Genomic DNA, 21,051 nt, shown 5'->3' on the forward strand with positions numbered 1-21,051 from the left:
AGTGTGTCGTCTGGTACAAATACTTTGTGTAATAACAGTTAAAGTTTACACCCATATTCATTATTTGATCTATTCTTAGCTTAATACCATTAAATATCTAATACTATGACAATCCTCTTCTTAATTTATTTAACTCTATTAACTCTTATTAATGGATTTTCTATATTTCGCTCATCTATTTTTATTTCTAATTTTTATATTTATTCTCTAACCATCGATCAAATAACTCCCATATAGTATAATATTCGGTTTGTTCTTTCTCTTTAATTGCCAATGTTAACCTATTCACTTCTGCATTCCATTGCTTCTTGTCCTGCCTTCAGGTGCTTCGGAGAATAAGTTGATCCCCTCTTCTTTGTTGCAGTTCCTCAAATATTGGAAGACTGCTATCCTGTCACCCAGGTCCTTCTTTCATCAAACTAAACATACCTATTTCCTGCAACTGTTCTTCATATGTTTTAGCTTCCAGCCGTACCTCCGAGGCCAAAGACAGGTGCGTTGGAGAAAACATGTCAATAGGAGCTCAAGGGTTTCCACTGCTTCCTTCCCCAGCCCTCAAGGTGGCAAACAAATGCAAAGCATTTCTTGTTGGGGAAACAAGAATAGGACAGCCTGGAAACAGTATCTGAGCTTTGATTGGGTTAAGCTCAGTGGCCCGTTGGAGGCCAGGGCACCAAGGAATGTGTGAAAGGGCTTCACCCACCAAGAAGGTCATCTCTTCCCTTATTCTTGACCTGAAAACTCTTCCATCGCCCATTATAAAAAAAAAAAGATGGGGAAAGAAGATGGGGAAGCATCAAGACTTACTGCTTTCATTGTCCTGCTCTCAGCTTGTTCTCAGGATTTATTTTAGGGCAATTTTGTTTAGGAAAGATCAGAGATCCCACCAGACGCAGGAATGGGGCCATCTGCAACCAACCGCAAGCAGTCAGTAACAGGCACCCAAAACACTAGAAACATCAGTACAGAAAGTCCTTGATTTACAACAGTTGGTTAAGTGACCATTCAAAGTTACAACAGCACTGAAAAAAGTTGTTTATGACAGTTTTTCACACTTATGACTGTTGCAGCATCCCCATGGCCACATGATCAAAATCCAGACACTTGGCAACTGACTCATATTTATGACGGTTGTTGTGTCCTGGGGTCACGTGATCAACTTTTGTAACTTTCTGACAAGCAAAGATAAAAGGGAAGCCAGATTCACTTAACAACCTTGTTACTAACAGCTGCAGTGATTCACGTAACATCTAAGTCAAGAAAGACTGTAATGTTATAACTTTGAACAGTCACTAAATGAACTGTTGTAAGTCGAGGACTACCTGTACTAAAAAACAGGTGTGTATATTGGAAAGGAAGAAAGGAAGCTTCCAAGATATTTTGAGGGTTTACTTGAAAATTTAAAACCTAGCACAGGGAATTCCCTTGATTTCAAATGTTTATAGGACACGAACTCAATGTGTGTGGGGGAATTCCCCTGTCAAGGGAAAAAAACACAGTGAAATGAAATGTGTTTCATATAAACAATAAAGCTGTCTAATTTATGGCCTATGGAAGAAATATGCGGCGGTCCTACGATAAGACAATGAAACTGTCTTGGAGCAATTTTACAGGTAGATCTCTTGGAGCAATTCACTCCAAACCTATATCCTCAGGTCCCATTTGGATCTTTTTCAAAATATTGGTGCAGCTCCAAATCTTTACTTGTATGCGTGCAATTTCCCTTTAAAGGAGGAGCAGAAACTAAAATACTTTGGCTTCTACAGCTCCCAGGTTTGACTCCAAACAACTAGACTACAATTCCCATTAGCTCCAAACAGTTTAAAAAACTGGAAGTCTTAGACAATTCATTCAATGCACTACAAGGCAAAACACACCAGGATGCAACCGTGAAGGTAAAACACAACTATTTACTGCAGTATCCTCTGAACTCAATTAAAAAAAAAATCTTGGAACCATCACACTTTTGTATACATTTATACTATAAATGTATATTATATTGCCGTGATGGCGAACCTATGGCACGCATGCCACAGGTGGCAGGCGTAGCCATATCGGTGAGCACGTGAGCTCAGCTCTGGCGCACATGCGTGCGCTGGCCAACTGATTTTCAGGCCTTCTGGTCCCAGCGGAAGTTGGCAAACTGGCCATTTTCGCCCTCCCCAGACTCCTAGAAAGGCTCTGGAGCCTGGGGAGAGAGAAAAACGGGCCTACTGGGCCATCGCGTGCCAGGAGTGTGGGGAGCGTGGGGGGGGGTCATGCACGCATGTGCGGGTCGGGGCACATAGAATTATGGGTGTGGACACACACACGCGTGATCCCCCCGTGCTCTCCCCGCTCCTGGCACGTGATGGCAAAAAGGTTAGCCATCACTGCTATATTGTATTACTATAAATGTATATCACCCATGTTATATCAATGCTATGCTTTGGGTGGATGTGTTTAGTATAACAATAGTAGCTACAAGCTTTATTTTTCCCCCTATTCCGGTCATTCTATAACAATGTACGGCATGTCTCTTAAGAGTATTTTCTTTCAAATCAAGGTTGCATATGATTTCATTGTCGTTGCATACCGGGAATGCAGAATGCCTGTTTTTAGAGGCATTCTAAGACAACATCAAGGCCCAGATGTAGAATTTGCTTTCCCTTGTGGTCGGGTTAGTTTGAACTAGCTTTGCTCAAACAAGCAAATTATTTTGATGTTTTCACAAAACTACTCTGTTACTGATGCTATTTCTGACACTGATGCTGATTCTGATTTGGTCCGTGGACTAAAATCACAAGAAACCAGAGCAATTTAAGTCTCAAGGCCCAACACGGTTAGCTTCTAATTCATAATTCATGAATAAAGGAGAATATTTGTAGCTCAGGGTTGGAATGAGGAATCCTTGGTGCTCTCTAAACTTAGTTGTTTTCTTTTCCAGATGTTTCATTACTAGCACTGATGCTGTTACCTAGTTTGGGTAACGAAACATTTGCAAGAAAACAACCAAGCTTGGAGAGCACTAAGGATTCCTCATAAGTCACTGCTTGGATTAGCGGACCGTTTACTACAATCTAGAAAACAATTAAAGGAGGTTTTTTTCTGCTATCTATTTTTAAGACAGGTTCTCCATCCACACTGCCGTGGGCTTCAGCCAACAAGTCATATAAGGAAACAGGCAGAGATCATTTTCACATAGTTCTAAGTAGAAATTATATTTCCCCAATGGTCCTTTTCAAAATCATTGACCAAAACCATTCAGCATAGTTTGGGCCACTGTGAGAAGCCAAGAGGGAATCCTGGAGACAGTCGGACCCAACTGACATCTACCAGATGGCCAGAACCACCCCAAGTCAAGACCACCTCACAGGTTGATGGGGACCAGGTGGGAGACTGAGCCTCAGGGTGGGAATGATTGTTTCTTGACAGTCCCCTCCTAGTCAACCACACTGGATCTCCCCCAGCCTTTGAACTGAGGCTGAAGCCCACCCGATATGGGGCTAGGCCCCTGTAACCCGACAGAGCCTTTCCTGAAGTCACCCAGCGGTGGGAAAGATGAACCTCGGGAGGCGGAAAGCAGCCGCGTTGGATCGCTTTAGGCACCAGCCCAGCCGGGACGGAGCAAGGCGGCTTTTTCTCGAGGCCTGGCCCGGACAAGGACCACAGACGCTCGGCTTTAGTCCGGCGCAGCGGCTGATCCGCGGGGCGCCTTTCCACCCGGACGGGACGGAGCGCCATCCGCCAACCGGGCAGGAAACCAGCGACGCCGCGCCTTGGCGCTGCCCGTCTGAAGGAGCCGGGAAGGAGGGCGCCCGCCGGCATACCGGAGCCGGGACTCTTCCTCGCGGGGAGAAGAGCGCGAGGGGCGCTTGCTCTCCCGGGGCCGCGAAGGGGTGCGATTTCAGGGGGGCTTCGAGGCCGGACCCCTCCCCGCCCGGGCCAAGAGCGGCCGGAGAGGCCGGAGGGTCCCAGCCCGACGGGGCGGCGCCAAGAGCCTCACCTGTGCGGAACTCCAGCGTGTGGTCCTGCTCGGCGCCGCCGCTCTCCTCCAGCAGCAGGACGTAGAGCATCCCGAAGGAGTTGTGGATGCCGAAGATGGAGCCGTGGCACCAAGTGGCGGCCAGCACCACCACCCAGCCGAAGCCGCCGTCGGGGGGCGTGAAGTCGGGCGCAGCCGCGGACCCCGCTCGCCTCTCGCGGGCCCCCGAGGCTCCCCGGCCGCCGCCGCCGCCGCCTCCCGCCTCCTCCTCCTCGGCCGGCTCCTCCGCCTCCAGGGCGCCCTTCTCCTCCGACAGCGCCTGCTCCTGCCGCCTCAGCGCCATCGCGCGCGCCCCCGACGCCGCTCCGGGCCGGCTGAGCTGCGCGAGCGGGCGGGCCGAGCCGAGCCGGGTCTGGGCCGCTGCTGAGGCTGCCGCTGGGCTGCTCCGCCGCCGCTGCTGGCTGAGCTGAGCTGCGGCGGCCGAGCCGGTCCCCACGCCTCCTGGCTGCCCGGCTGCGCTCCGCCCCCGGCCGCCCTCCGCGCCGCGCCGGAGCCTCCCCCGCGCCGCCCGGCCCGCCTCCCGAGCCCGGCCTCGCCGCCGGAGGCCGCCTCGGCCCTCTGGCGCCCGGCGCGGCCCTTGGGCTAGCGAGCAGGAGCGGCTCCCTCCCGGCGCGCAGGGCTCCCGGCCTCGGAGGCGGCGGCGGCGATGCCGCACGTGTCGGCGGAGAAGAGGCGCCTTCCGCGCGGACGCCTCGGCCGGCGGGGCTCCGGCTGTCAGCCTCGCGCGGTGGGCCAGGCGGGGAGGGTCGCGGGAGGGAAGGGCTGCGCGATGTGGAAACGGGGCTCCGGAGCCTGGCGGCGCGGGCAGGTCCAGGTGGGCGGCTGGAAGAGGCCAGAGGCGGCCGTGGGCTCTGTGGGAACCCCCCCTCCCCTCTTGGTCGCCCGGGTGCGGCGGAGTCTCCCGCGTCTTTTGGAGGCGCCTCGCAAGGCTGGCCGGGTGGGGGCTCCTCCACAGGCGGGGAGCGAGCGGGAGGGGCTGGGAGCCTTTCTCTGCCCCTCCCCCCGTTGGCCTTTAGCGGGGCCCGAAGCGATTGAACCACCCCCGCCCCCCCCCGCTGCCCCTTCTGGCTGCTCTCGCCTCAGCCCAGCGCCTTCAAGGTGAGCAGCGTCATTGCGCCAGAGGGGCCGAGGGAGAGGGAGAGGGAGGAGGAGAGGGAGAGGCGGGTCCGCGAGCCCCCGGCTGCTTTCGTCGAGACGCCGGGACGAGGCGGCTCCCGGGGCTCCAGGTCGGCGGGCAGGAGCGAGCGGGGCTGGGGCTCCGGCCACGCGAGAGGGCGGCTCCGGCCGGGCGCAGCGACAGCCCGGCTCCAAGAGGCGCGTCTGCTCCGCGCAGCTTCCGAGGCCCCGGCGGTGCCGTCGCTTGGCTGTCCGCCAGCCTCGGTCCTGCCAAGCGGAGGAGCCGCTTTTGCCCGGCGGGCGGCTCTGAGCCTCTTTCCTCCCCCGGGGAATTGTGCGCAGCTGCTCCGACGACCTTGGCACGAGCTGCGGGAGAGGATTTGGAAGGCAGCCCCTCGCTCTCTCCCGTTGCTGCGGGTTCTTTGCCCTCCTTCCTTTCACCTAGGCTGGAAAGAAGGACAAGTGCGCGGCTTTATTACCTGTTGCTCTTGCTGAACGAGGGAAGCCTTTTGAAAGTGAGGCTCCGGAGCTGCAGAAGGCCGCAATTACCTGGCCCATTTCCCCAGCTGGGCCACCTTTGGGTCTCCAGAGCTTATTGGACTACCATCCCCAGCAGCCCCCAAAAGCACCGTAGACGAGTGGGGAATGCTGGGAGTTGCAGTTCATCAGCATCTAGGAAAACTGGGGTCTATTTTGGCCTTTATTTCAGAGATCTTCCTTTCCTTCCTTCCTTCCTTCCAACACTTTTGAGAAGGAAGGAAGAGTAAACTTCTCTAGCCAGCATTACTATGGCTGAAAATAGGTTTGGAATCTAAATATACGGGATTGGGAAGAGCTGGAATAATCCAATGGCACTTTTGTTTTACCACAGATTTGGAGAGGTGTAAACAGCTAAAAGACTGTCCCAATAGGGGTGGAGCCTTTAGGGTAAAGGCGGAGCCTAGCTATACCTACTGTGGTTGGGGCATGCTCAGATAATGAAGCTGATAGGAACTAGGGAACTCCGGGCTCAATGGAAGGCAAGCAGAGATCAAGCCCTCTTTCAAAATCTATCTTTGGGACATAACAAAATCAGATGGTATCTCTTCACATTTGATTTCAGCTATTTTTGAATGCAGGTAGTCCTCAACTTACAGCCATTCATTGAGTAACCATTCAAGGTTACAACGGCACTGAAAAAAGTGATTTATGTCCATTTTTCACACGACCATTGCAGCAAAATTCCGACATTTGTCAACTGACTCACATTGATGATGGTTCCAGTGTCCTGGAGTCGTGATCTCCTTTTGCGACCTTCTGACAAGCAAAGTCAATGGGGAATCCAGGTTCATTTCACAACCATGTTAGAAACTTAACAACTGCAGTGATTCACAACCGCCTCACTTCTCAACAGAAATTGTGGGCTCAGTTGTCATTGTAAGTCGAGCACTACCTGTGAGCTCCTGCTGGCTGGGTTTACAATGCATGCAAAGCCATGATGGAGCCTTTTGATTTGGCTGTGGGAATTGTGTGAGATCTGCTTTCAAGGAAGGGGATGATAACCTGGCAGGATTAACATTAACATTTGTTTAATGACTGTTTGAAGTTACGATGATGCTGAAAAAACTGACAACTGGTCCTCACACTTCTGGCCATTGCAGTCTCCCTGTGTTGATGTGATTGCAATTTAGGCACTTAGCAACCAGTGTATATTTATGACAGTTGCAGCATTCCTGGGTCACCATTTGCAACCTTTCTAACTAGCTTTGAACAAGCAAAGTCAATGGAGAAAAGTCTGGAGAGATTCTCAGTCATCCAGGTCATGGTTGTCCCAAAGGTGCTTTTTCAGGAGGCAACTGGACTGTTTTTTCTTCCCCCAAATTTCTATACAATTTCTATACACCCTTTGAATGGTGTAGGAATAGGAATGGATTTCCAGAGGGAAAATTGCAGACTACAGGAACCAGGAGCACCACTCAGGTGACCCTGAGGACACAGGTAAACCTCCAAGTGCTTCAACGACCCTCCAAACGGATGCAAATGACCAGCTGTCTGCAAGGAATATAGATCCTTCCATTCCCCACTATCCTGTCAGAGCTGAAGAAGCTTCTGGGATGAGAAGCAAAATGTTTTCAAAGAAAAAACAAGAATGTCCAGTTACCAGTTGTCCAGTTGGCATCTTTGGGTCAATGGAGAAAGCTGGATTTGTTTAACAATCATGACCAGATGTTATAAAACAGAGCATGAGTTGCTTAATGACTGCATTGCTTAGTAACGGGAGTTCCGGTCTCAATTGATGATGTCAGATAAGGACATTTTGCCTTTCCCCGATCCCCTAATATTATCAAAGAAGGCAAAGAAGATTCTTCACATGGTTCACTTAATCTACATCTGGTTCTGTGGCTGCTTCTCCACATGCTCCTTCAGTGTTTGAAGCCCAATTCCCACACTCTTTCTTGGCATGGTTTGAACTTAAACCAGTGTTTCTCAATCTCAGACTTGTGGATTTCAATTCCCAGAATTCTGGCTGGGGAATTCTGGGAGTTGAAGTCCACAGGCTTCGAAGTCACTGAAATTGTGTCTCCGTGACTCAAACCAACACAAACATTCCCAAGTGAGCAAACACACAAGATACGACACACCCAAATCCGCTTTTTGTTGCTCCAGCTCAGAACTAAACAAGGCCAAGTCCTGGTTAGTCTTCAGAGAGGAGTTTAGCAGGAAGTGTGATGACAATAGGCTAAACTGGGAATCGAAAGAAGCTGTTTCATCCAGGAAAAAGGGGTTTTGAGCTTCAGCCAAGACCACAGCATGGAAGTTTCCATGAGGAGAGCTGGACTCGAAGCCGTTCCGGGCTGAGCAGATGTTTGCAGGGCAAGGACTGGTTGGGTTGATGCCAACGTGAGTTTGACGGAAGAACCACTGTACTACAAGGCACCTCTCGGAGCCCAGATTTAGCCTTTGCAACCTGACACGCTTGGGTGTGTTTGGACTCTGAGGCACCACAACCTGAAAGTTCCTGAATCAGACGGGTCAAAAACATCACAATGGTGTGATGCAGACACAACCAACAGAAAATGGTATGATGAAATGGGTGCAAAATTTCAAAGAAACAGTTAGTATACAATGGGAAGAATGGTGGATTAAATCTACCAAAATTACACCCGGTTACAGGTAGTCCTCAAGTTACGACTGTAATGGAGCCTACCCATTATGTTCATAAATTACAGGTAGTCTTCAACATACAACCACAATTGAGCCCAGAATTTATGTTGCTTGTGAGAAATTTGTTAAGTGAGTTTTGCCTCATTTTATGATTTTTCTTGCTACATTTGTTAAGTGAATCACTGGAGTTAAGTTATTAACCCAGTTGTTAAGTGAATCTGGCTTTCCCATTGACTTTGCTTGTTTCACAAAAGGGGATCGCATATATTGATCAAAATATATTAAATATATTTTTGGAGAAAGTGATAAAGAATCATAAAGAGAGAATAGTACTGTTTAAAGACAAAGAGGTGTATATAGAAGAACCTCAACAAACGGGGAAAAAATAAATAAATACAAATTGGGAAAATAGCATATATAAAAGAATACATAAATATATGTACCTAAAAGAATATATTATAATTATGAGCATATTAAGGTTAGACGTTGGAAGACAAAAACTATATATATGTAATTGTATTATTATTGTTAGCATTGTGTAAAAAATATACCGACCCAGTCATTACACTGTCCGCAAAATATATTGGTTGTTAAAGGAAAACTACAAATAAAACATATACAAAAAAGGGGGGGATCACATGACCTTGGGACACAGCAATGGACATAAATAAATTCAGCACCTGAATTTTGATTACAGGATCATGGGAATGCTGCAAAGGTTGTAACTCTGAAAAAAAGGCCATGTCACTTTTTTCAGTGCCATTGTAACTGTGAACAGTCATTAAATGAACTGTTGTAAGTCGAGGACTACCTGTATAACATTTGTAAGACCAATTTTACTATGTTTTTTTCAGCGAATGTATCAGTCGTAAGTGGAAATGCTACAGCCGTTAAGCTAAAGCTGTGGTTAAGTGAACCCATTGTTTGCTATGCTGTATGCAGAAGTACCCGGTTTTCAGCAAAACCATCGTAAAATGCAGCCGTGTAACTGCAGGATACCGTAGATGTCATGTTGCCAGGTACCCAAATGTCCCATGACCATAGGGGCCCCTCCCCCCAACCCTCAGAACTTCGGTCATACGTCCCCTTTTTCAGCCAGGTCCTAATTCCAAATGGTTGGAAGTGGAGGACAACTGTATCTCCCAAAGGAAAGTGGTTACAAAGTGTTTTATGGATGTTGCACAATCCCATCAGTAATATCAAAGAGACACGAACCATGCAGTCACAAAATGCCTGAAATGTCGTGAAACAGAAGAAATGTTTTATCACATGTGGTGGGGGCATTAAAAAAAAAACACCCAAAGACAGACAAAGGACAGTGCAGAAAATTTTGCAATTTAAATTTGAAATGCAGCCACAAACTACTAGGTATATTTTCATAAAGCATTAATGGCAAACATCATAATTTAATGAGATACGGGCTCACAGCAGCCAGAACAAATGCTGGTCGCCATTGGAAGAAAGACAACTCCAAAACATCACGATAGTCACCACAAATACCCACCAAAGTTCCACAGTACATACCGTATAAACAAGGCTTTGAAATCTGGGAATTCCCCTCCCCCAAACTCACCTGCGAAGGCTGATCTTCTTACACGTGGCGAGCAAACCAGCACAAGAAAGGCTGATGGATCAGAGCATCAATGCAGGCTTGTTGGGTTGATCGATTTAAGTGTCTCCAAGCGGGGGTCGACTCTTAGTGACTTAAAGATCACTTTTGTCCAAAATTGATGGTGAGTATATGAGTGTGTGTGCGCGCGCACACATGCACAATGTTGACTGTTTTCCCCCACAGAGGTCTCATGCAGGCTAAGCTTTGGAGTGGATAATATGAGGGATCTGTGCCAATTCAAAGCAATGTCTCACATTGAGGTGAATTCCTAATAAACTTGGAGAACAGGTCCATGGCGATTTTTTTTGGCAGCATATAGATGTGGTTGGTGATTATCTTTCTCCAAATTCCCAGTCTAGGCTACAACTTTGGCATCTTCTGATGATCTTCTGATGGTCTCCCATCCAAGTCTGATTAGCTTGACCACCTCTCCTGGAGGTCGCCAGTTCAAGTCTCTTAGTTTTTTTTCAGAATCATCAAGTCACCGGGAATAAGGAATGGGCTCTTCCAGGTTTAGAACTAAGGTATAGGCACTCTGCATAAAGCACATTCAGTTTGGCCCCTGGATCAAGCAGTACAGTTAATCCTCGACTTACGACTACAATTCAGCCCAACATTTATTTATTTATTTATTATTCGTATTTCTATGCCACCCACTCTCCAAGGACTCTGGGCGGCTTACACCAAAGATAGTATACTAAATAGCATATTGCCCCCAACAATCTGGGTCCTCATTTTAAGGATGGAAGGCTGAGTCAACCTTGAGCCGGTGAGATTTGATCCGCTGATCTACTGAACTAGCAGTCAGCTGAAGTAGCTGCAATACTGCACTCTAACCACTGCGCCACCTCGGCTAGATATGTTACTAAGTGGGATGTTAAGTGAGTTTTGCCCTATTTTATGACCTTTCTGGCCTCAGATGTTAAGTGAATCACTGCACTTGTTAAATTAATAATGGGTGTTAAGTGAACCTGGCTTCCCCATTGACTCTACTTATCAGGTCACAAAAGGGGATCACATGACCCCAGGACACTACAACCGTCATAAATATGAGTCAGTTGCCAAGCATCTGAATTTTGATCCACATGACTATGAGGGATGCTGTAACTGTCGGAAGTGTAAAAAATAGTCATAAGTCTCTGTGCTGTGGTAACTTTGAATGGTCACTAAATGAACTGTTGTATGTTGAGGATGTATCTGTCTGAGACCAATTGCAGCGACACGAACATCAAGGAAAATAATCAATTGCATTTAAACATATTAGTGTCTCAGCAGGAGGATGCCTTTTGCAGACACACTTTAGCCGTGCATGGATTCTTTCCCAAAAAATATGCCATGCACTTCAGAAGATAGCAACAGCAATACCAATTAGGCTTATATACCACTTCATAGTGCTTTACAGCCCCTCTCTAAGCAATTTGCAGAGTCAGCCTCTTGCCCCCAACAATCTGGGTCCTCATTTTACTGATCTTGGAAGGATGGAAGGCTGAGTCAACTTTGAACTGCTGTGGATCGAATGAATAGCAGTCCGCAGAATTAGCCTGCAATGAGAATCATGGGGGTTCAACTTTTTGTTACTCATGAGTTGACCACTGTGATTTCCACCCCCCCCCAATTATGTTAATGCAAATCACGCACAGCACAATGGGAATGCTTATGCAATGTATATAGTCTAGTTGTGTTAGCCTGCAATGTTGTATTGCTTTAATTTTTTTTGCAACAGAGAAAAACCAATAGCTAACTGCAATAATTAATGTAATCAAGCAGATGAAGCTAAGAAAAATGCTAAAGCACAGAGGAAAAAAAGAATATGGAGAAAACATCCAGCCACAGCAACAAAAATAAATCTGGGTTGTTGCTTTAAGCAGAATCTCCATCTATTAACAGGCCTTCATTGATGTTCAGATGACATCGTGATGTGGAATTACAGTATTTTTCAAGTTTCCGAGATGTTCACTCCCCCAGGAACTCACGTTGCATATTATGCTAAAGGCACAAAGTTACCAGCTTCAACTTTAATTCAATTAACTGAACAGGTTAATTAGCCAGCTGCTTTGGATCTTAATTCCATTTTACCTAAGGTTTAAATCTGTGGCTGTTCAACTTGATTCCTTCTGGTGTTTTGGACTGATTAATGATGATTACTTGCCATCTAGTCATTGTCAACTCTTAGATGCCACATAGAACGAATGACCTGTCCCTATCTTGGCTCTTCAGATCTTCCAGGGCTGCACTAAAGGATCGTACAAGCAGTTCTTATGCCTCAAAATTTCCATTGTGAAGGGATTTTGCCCCATTTGATGGCTTTTCTTGACACAGTTGTTAAGTGAATCACTGCAGGGGTTAAGTTAGTAACATGGTTTTTAAGCGCTGAGCTTGCTTGTCAGGAGGTCATAAAAGGAGATCACGTGACCCTGGGACACTGCAGGTGTCATAAAGATGAGTCGGTTGCCAAGCAGCCAAATTTTGATCACATGACCATGGGGATGCTACAACTGTCATAAATGTGAAAAACGGCCATAAATCACTTTTTTTCAATGCCGTTGTAACTTTAAATGGTCACTAACCGTTTAAGTCAAAAAGTCCCTGTATCTCAGATTCTGACTCAAGGATTTGGGAGTTTTTGTTGTAAGACATTTCACCTTCTGCGGCCGGTAGGACAACTTTAATGCTGTTTTTTCATCTGACTGCCTCTTAATGGTGTCGAGGTCTTTGTGGATACCTGGAGTTGGAAAGTATTCTTTGAAAGAGCTTTTTAGCAGAGGCTGGCATCAAAGCCAGCCATTGTTCTGAGCAGGAAGATGGATATTTCCAGGTTTTGTTTTCAGACTGCATCTCGACCACGCCATCTCGTGGTCGAAAGAAGGATTACATGCGCATTTTCAGAGAGCATGCATACATTGCATAAACCACAGTTTGTTTTAATACGGTTTGTTGGATAAGCCACCATGGTGGAGTTGCACATCATGTTTTAACAACCATGGCAGCCTGAGTAATAAAATAAGATGAAAGCAAACCGAAAATCTTGTGGCTTAGCACAATGTCCTTGAAATCTGGAGCTTTCCAATTAACTAATTCTAAAATCTGTTAGTCAGAAAAGGTGGTTCCAAATTCCCTCTGATGTTTGGCTCTCATAGACTAACACAGCTTTCCTACAATGTGCAGAATTGCTTAGTTTGCTGATCATTTTTTATACTTTTCCTTTCCTACCCAATTTGAAATACGTTGGGCATTTTCTTTTCTGATTTTAAAACCTCCTATGAAGAGACGAATCAATAAGCTCAATCAGAATTGATATCAGATCAGTTGGAAGTCTTGTTCTGAAATATGGCAGATCACCATTTTATTTTACTTTTTAAGATGTAAAAATAATCACCTGGGAGCAGCAGAAGAAGCAGCGTTCGGAGGCTTTTTTAATGGCTCTGGCCTATTTAGACACATGTTCTGAGTATACGAGGAGTCCTTGACTTATGACTGGTTGCTTAGTGACCATGTGAAGATACGGCAGGCTTCCCCAGGGCTACTTATGATGTGGATTCAAAGTTCCGATGGCTGCCCCCCTCTCCCCCCCAATGGCCACATGATCACATTTGGGGTTCTCTGCAACCATGCAGGAGGACATGGCTTTTCCCACCATCCAAGACAACCTTTGCTGATCTTTGGGAGGGGAAGCAAAGCCACTGAAGCACATTCCAGCATCGGAGGTCCAGGAGCTTCTGAAATAAAAATAAACTTGAATCGCTATTCAAATGAGATTGCCAGGCAGCCCTTAATAATTTCTAAAATTTATTTCAGTGGGATTTAAAAATGTTTTTCCATTACAATTAATACAAAGTCACAAAGGCTTGCAAGATTAAAGAACTTTTAAAAAGCATTCACAGCTAAAACCCTAAAGACAGTGCCAGTGCAGAAGAGAACTGCCACGGCCTCTTCTGGGGTCATTGAAGTCAATAGGAGGGAGTCAAAAAGGTCAAGATGGCTTTTGTGATTGTGTGATCAAAGCCTGACCCCTTTCAGTGGGCTTCTCCCCTCTTGGAGACCCCTGCCTGGCAAGTTTACCACAGATTGCTCTCCCTGGAAGCTCAAAGTTGGGCCAGTGCTGCCCCCTGCAGGAATGTCACCCATGTCACACATTCATTAGAATGTCACACTAATTTTATCCCTGTAACATCGGATGGGCCAGAAAAGACTGGCCAATGTCACTTGCGGTCAATGGAGGCTGAATTTGGGTTTCCCTGGTCCCAATACAGCCCATTACTCAGCACCCCACTAGATTAGTGAATGGCACATTCACATCACATCTTGATAAAGATGAAGAGAAGAAAAATACAAAATCTAAAATCTAAAATATTATAAACGTATGTCCAGATTGCAAATATAATTTTTTGCTTCATCTGTCACAGCTAGGAAATAATTAAAATCTCCATTATAGGCTCCCTTTTGGCACTATCACACTATATGTTGGGTAGTTTGCTTTTCAGTCCCACAGTCACAATTCGGTGATGATGTTTTGCCCCACTTACAGAGGGCATCTGCCCATCTGCATGCAAATTCGGTTCATTGTTGTCCACCTCAGACGGGGCTGATCAAATCCAGGTGTTTTTTTCCCCAAGATGCAAGACTAAGTTCGACATTGTGAGGGGCATGAGAGATAGTAGTCCGTAATATCTGTCCATTCAGTTGGCATGAACAAGTTCGTACTTTCATGAATATCCCTTTGCTTAGTTGAACCAGGGGTAGAGTTCTTCACGGACCTTCTAACAGTCCAGGCACTGACTGCTGTGCCCATGAACGTGGCCCAGATACTGGAATTGATCCTCTCCATACTTTTTCTGTTAAAATGTTTTCCCCTACTGCTTGCTTGGGGGGCAAGGGAGGGAAGGAAGGGCTGTCCTGTCTTCTGTGTGCTTCTGAGTACAATGTGTTGAGAGTTGTGGTTATATTAATTTCACTTCTGGATGTTGAAGGAGAAGATGCAGACTATTTATACAGGCAGGGAAAATCAGCCTTGGCAGTTTCTGATCAGTACTGTGAAATTGACTAAAGCTGATTGACTGAGTATGACACCCCTGGTGTCACTCACTCCCCATCTCCCCCAATGGGCACCTTAAGCAATGGTTGGAACTGGCAAGTTGTGTATCTTTTATATATATATATATATATATATATATATATATATATATATATATATATATATATTTGATTTATATGCCGCCCTTCTCCGGAGACTCAGGGCAGCTTACAATGCGTTAAGCAATAGCCTTCATCCTTTTGTATATTTATACAAAGTCAGCTTATTGCCCCCACAAACTGGGTCCTCAATTTACCTACCTTAGAAAGGATGGAAGGCTGAGTCAACCTTGAGCCTGGTGAGATTCGAATGAATTCGAATGAATTACTGCTGGCCAATTGTTATATTTCCCAGTGGGCAACAAAGTTATCTCCTGCAGAGAGATGGGGTATTTCTCCTTTTCTGTCTCCTTTTCCTCCCTCTCCCTCTCCCTCTTCTTTCCTCCTCTATCTCCTTTCTCCTCCTTCTTCTCCTTTTCCTCCCCCTCCCTCTGCTTCTCCTACTTCTCCCTTTCCCCCTCACTCTCTCCTTCTCCTTCCTTCTCCTCCTCCCTCTCCCCTCCTCTCTTCTTCTCCTTCCTTCTCCTATCCTCCTCCTCCCTCTCCTTCTCCCTCCACCCGTCCTCCTCCTTTTCCTTTTCCTCCTCCTCCTCCTCTTCCCCAAACAGCATCAGGGAAGCCCTGTTCTGAGGCAAGACACAAGAGATTGATGGTGTTGGGAGGTGCTTGGAGTTCTCAGAGATTCAGGGAATGAATAAGAGGGCTGACTAAGAGCTGATGCCAGGGTAGTATTGGAGCTGATTGGAATTGTTTGGCCAGCTCTAGGATAACAGCTTACCCTTGGAGAGGTTGAATAGAGGTTATTGAATAGGGCTCAGTGTTCAAGTCTATCAAGATCCTTCTAAAATGTTAGCAATTCCGCCAATTGGATTTTGTCTGCAAATTTCATGAGCTCCCCTTCTAGATCATTTATGAAGATGTTGAAGAGCACTGGGCCGAACTTTCGGTACACTTCATGCTTCCCTCCACGTGAATCCCATTCCATTGAAGAGCATGGATGTAATGTATGTCCTCCCACCCATTGCCCTCTAGAGATATTTGAGTCCAACTCCTATTTCTCAGCCAAGATGGCACTTGGGGAAGGCTGAGTTACACTTGTTGCTGACTCTCGTCATCATTACACTTTGGGGAACTGATCTCAGAGTCAGAATGTGAAGGACAGTGTAAGGCCTTGGGGGGAAAGGGCTGTTCCATCAGGCAGGGGAGCTGGTTGAGAAATGCCCACTCTTCAATTCGGTCTTTAGGAACAGAGACGGGTGTGCTTTCATCTCAGCAGAAATAGCTGGTCCCCACGTTGCTATTTTTAACACACAGGGAAAATATGCATGTGGGTTGTGGGATGACAAGTGTGTGATTCCTTGAATTTGCAGAGCTAAATGAGCCAGCTTGCATGCACACACACACACACACACACACACACAAAACATACACATGCCTTACAGTGAAATTCTCCAGCACAGCACATTTCTCTTGTCTCGGCTACAGCCAGCATGTTTTTTTCTTGGGTGGGTGAACTCAATTCCTTACATATTTGACATTTTAATTGTAGTGGAAATGCAGAACTAGAGAAGATGGGCAAATGTTTTTTGCAGTCAACAACGTTGCTTGTGTCCAGCAGCTCACAGTTCAGAGGGAGAGCTCTCTGTCATTCACTTCAAATTTACTGCCAGAAACATTTTTTGATCCCCAGAAACCCTGCCTTGTCCCTTCTTATGGAGAACCTCCAGAGACAGGAAGGAGAGAGAGAAAGAGGAAAGGGCACTGTCCCTTTAAGAAAGAGGAAGCAAAAAAGGCAGAAAGCGAGGCGGAGGACATACCATATATTACACTTCTATATAGGAGGTGAGAGAAATACGGAGAGTGAAAAGAATTGGGAGGAAACTTGGGATGAAGGGAGAAAATGGGGGAGAAGGAAAACTGGGGTGGGGAAGAAGCAGAGGATGTCTAGCAGCATCACAATTTATTCCAAGGATGTTAAAATATATCATTTTTTTCTATCAGTTGCAATATATCTCTATTTCTCTATCTCTCTCTATCTCTCTATGATCCATCCATATCTATCTATTTATCTATCTATCTATCTATCTATCTATCTATCCATCCATCTATCCATCTCTTCTGTATCATCTATCTCTGTCTCTCTGTTTCTCTCTCTTTATCCCTCTATTCTATCTTCTATTCTATTTTAACATCTATTTATCTAGATCCAGCTATTTATCTTCTACTCTATCTACCTCTATCCTGTCTGTCTGTCTGTCTGTCTTCATCATCATCCATCCAGATATCATCTGTCTGTCTGTCTGTATCTGTCTATTTATCTATTTAGCTGTCTATCATCTATCTTCTATCTAATCTATCTCTAATATAGGATATAAACAAAATGAGCAGAGAAAAAGGAAAAGAGAAGAAAAAAATTGAACAGATGCATAATGAAACCCAATGCTCCATTCCTAAAGTGCAATTTAAACCTTGACCATATATTGATCTGACTTCCCACAATTAACAATAAAAACTCACTTCCGAAATTGATAACCACAGACAACAGATTTAATCTTGCCCCAAAGGCCAAGAAATTCAGGTTTATTATCCCTGGTGTGCTTTAATGCTCTCCCTAGGACAAGGTTGGAAAGAAGTCCAGAAAAGCTCCTTTGCCAGGTGATGGACCCCTTGGGAGGCAGGTGGGATAAGAATGCAGCTCATGTTTTGTTTACCTACCAGTTTGACAGATCATTTGCAGTTGATCTCCCTTCTCCTCTCTAAATTTCCAGGGATTTGGACTTTTCCCTGGACAATTCTGCATCCATAAACGTTTTGTTATAAAGTGTGTAAACTCTGCAACTGCTAATGGTTATTATTATTATTATTATTATTATTATTATTATTATTATTATTATTTCTTCTTCTTCTTCTTCTTCTTCTTCTTCTTCTTCTTCTTCTTCTTCTTCTTCTTCTTCCTCTTCCTCTTCCTCCTCCTCCTCCTCCTCCTCCTTCTTCTCCTTCTTCTCCTTCTTCTCCTTCTCCCAATGTTTGTCATACTTTAATAAATTCAAAATTTTGGGTATATAACAACATGTTTTTCTTTAAAATTACTTCTTGTCCCAGTTCCATTCTGAAAATCTTACAATATGTGTTTTTTTTGTTTATTCCATTTCTACAGCAGCCCAACTCAACCAAGTGACTCTAAAACACTGTATCTACAGCCGGGGTCCCCAGCCCCCGGGCCACAGACTGGTACCAGTTTACAGTCCATTAGGAACTGGGCCACACAAGGGAGCAAAGCTTCATCTGAGCATACATGGGATCTCTGTAGCATACAACCCCACCCATCCCCCACCCCGGTCCATGGAAAAATTGTTTTCCACAAAACCGGTCCCTCGTTCCCAAAAGATTGGGGGAGATCTACAAAACAAGTTCAAAATAATGACAATGTTTATTTCCTTCTGTTACATTCCCAGTGTACATAAGAAGAAACCCAACCCATGTTTTGTGTTCTCCAGTGTTCAATAAATGGAAAAACTCAATTCATTGTATCTTAAGATCATAGGATACAATGAATTGATTTTTTTATTTAAAAATTTAGCACACTGATTTATTGAAACACAGTATCTACTTCTTTGTTTTAAGTTTCTTGCAGGTTTCTTGCTTAATATTTTCCATTCTACATCAAAACTAAGAGTAGATTTGGGAACCTCCAAAACTTCTTCAAATAATAATATACCATAGGCCAGCTCTGGGCATCTCTCGGCATTGTGTCCAGGGAAACAGGAGTTGTTCCAGGCAGATATGTCTGGGAAAGCCTCGCTCTGTGTAGAGGTAGTCCTCGACCTATGACCTCCGTTGAGCTCAAATTTTTTGTTGCTGAGACATTTGTTAAGTGAGTTTTGCCCCATTTCACAAACTTTTCTTGCCACAGTTGTTAAGTGAATCACTGCAGGTGATACTGTAAGTCGGTTACCTGGATGTTAAGTGAATCTGGCTTCCCCATTGACTTTGCTTGTCAGAAGGTCACAAAAGAGGATCACGTGACCAGGGGGTCACTGCAACGGTCATAAATGTGAGTCAGTTGTCAAGTTTCTTAATAGTTTTTAACTTCTATATGTATTTGTATTTATTATGGCTGTTCACCGCCCTGAGTCCTTCGGGAGTAGGGCGGTATACAAATATGAAAAATAAATAAATAATAAATAAATAAGTGCCTGAATTTTGATCACATGACCATGGGACTGTTGCAACGGTTGTAAATGTGAAAAATGGTCATGTCACTTTTTTCAGTGATGTTGTCACTAAATGAACTGTTGTAAGTCGAGGACTACCTGTAGTCAGTTCCACTTCAGTTTCTCAAATTCCTGACAAACGTAAACAGAAAGGGGCCAAATCAACCAGCAGCTCCCCTTAATTTGTTTCTACTTTTCCAGTGAGTTTTATGTGGCTGAGAAGAAAAAACAAGTCATCTATTTTTTTTCTCTAGCAATGGAAGCATTTTTCAGAAAGGGAATTATTTGACAGAAGAAGATTTTTGTCTGGCTTCTTATGCAAAGTTGCTGCTAGGAAATTTCTGCATTCGTAATGTAACCAAGATGAACCGAAAGACAGAGAATACTGTATGTGCTCGATAACATGGTTCTTCCCTAATTGAGAAATTTAACATTTTTTAAAATTGGAATAGTTCTGCAAATATATTTTATTGAATACCTTTTGACAAATTATTTCTTTTTTTCCCCTTTTGCCAAAATCATATCACTGGAGGCAAAAGAGGGAGCTCCTTTTGCATTTTAAAAAGGATACGGAAATAAACCAAGGAGGAGACATTTCCTGACAGTGAGAACAACTAATCAGTGAAACATCTTCTGGAGCTGTGGGTGCTCCAACATTGGAGGTTTTTAAGCAGAAATTGGACATCCATTTTTCTGAAATGGTATATGGTCTCCTGATTGAGCAGAGGGTTGGACCAAAAGACCTCCAGGGTCCCTTCTAATTCTGATATACTGTTAAAAGGTAACCAGCTGGATCCAGGCGTCTCTGAGTAGAGGCTTTCTATTACTAGCAACACCAAATAGGCTGGATTCACACACTTTGAAACATTTTGATGGACAGGCGCTTCTCGGTGTCCTGACTGTTGCAACAAAAGACACTTTGCTATTTCTGTTCTGGATTTAAGGTTAATGAAATGAGTGTAGATCAGGGGTGTCAAACTCAATTTCATTGAGGGCGGCATCAGGGTGTGTTTGACCTCAGGGGGCCGGGATGGGTGTGGCCAACTTGACATCACTCGTGTTGGGGGTGCCTGTGGCGGCCTGAGTCCTCTGCCAGTGAAAACAGGCTCCCGACTCAATTTTTTCACTGCGACTGTTAGGTGTTTTGTGCCAGCCATGGCAGTTTCTTAGAAGGCCACCAGATGGAAGCAAAGAGGCACCTTTGATCCCACTGGTGGGTCAAGGGGCTCCGGCCCCTGCAGCCCCATTGGGGGAGAGTTAATGGCCCTCCGGCCCCCTCACACATTGGTAAGGGAGGAGCCATGAGCCCCTATAAGAACCCCCGCACAGGGGCTGCTTTTTCCCTGCTCTTGTTCTAACTTCCTAAGGACTGATCCATGGGCTCAATCCAGGCATGGATGCCTCCATGCCAGGGAACTCATTTTACTCCACTTTTACTTCTAAATAAAGACTTAATTTGATTGCATCCTTGCGTGCTGCCTTTTCTTGGAAGCGCCCTCAACGAACCATCGATCTTCGTGAGATCCCTCACAGCGGCGGCCTCCTGCAACCCTCTGCCAGCGAAAATGGAGCCCTCCCAAGCTTCATTTTTGCTGACAAACTGCGGGTCGGTCCTTAGCTGTTTCCAGGGTTAAGTTAACTTGGTTTAGTTAACTTTGCCTAAGCAAGAGATACTTGGTTATTATTTGGATGGTGGGAGGGGGTGAGATTCCCAGAAAATCCCAGCTCAGTCAGCTGGACTGAAAAACATCCTGAAAGAACACAATATATTGCTGCCAAGGAAACAACATTTTGTGCCGATGAAGTGACCA

The 21,051-nt window shown here is 45.3% G+C and overlaps 1 protein-coding gene and 1 long non-coding RNA gene across 3 annotated transcripts in view; one reads left to right on the plus strand and one right to left on the minus strand.

Moving 5' to 3' along the window:
* Positions 1–5,930, minus strand: part of SLC16A2 (solute carrier family 16 member 2) — a 77,677-nt gene extending 71,747 nt beyond the window's left edge. The window contains exon 1 of one of the 2 annotated variants that reach the window (XM_087877523.1): positions 5,620–5,930. In XM_087877523.1, the coding sequence (XP_087733649.1) occupies positions 5,620–5,698 (79 nt within the window). In that variant the 5' untranslated portion in view covers positions 5,699–5,930. Of the gene's footprint in view, positions 1–3,985; positions 4,465–5,619 lie in introns of those variants that run through there. The other variant, XM_087877522.1, reaches the window with a different exon arrangement.
* Positions 5,931–15,106: 9,176 nt separating this feature from the next.
* Positions 15,107–20,705, plus strand: LOC148112207 (uncharacterized). Its single transcript, XR_015729675.1, has 2 exons — positions 15,107–16,868; positions 18,184–20,705. It is a non-coding gene; the product is annotated as an uncharacterized LOC148112207 (long non-coding RNA).
* Positions 20,706–21,051: the final 346 nt, after the last annotated feature.

This window comes from Pantherophis guttatus, chromosome 12 (genome assembly GCF_059756535.1).
Source record: "Pantherophis guttatus breed Tessera chromosome 12, ASM5975653v1, whole genome shotgun sequence".
Taxonomy (NCBI): domain Eukaryota; kingdom Metazoa; phylum Chordata; class Lepidosauria; order Squamata; family Colubridae; genus Pantherophis; species Pantherophis guttatus.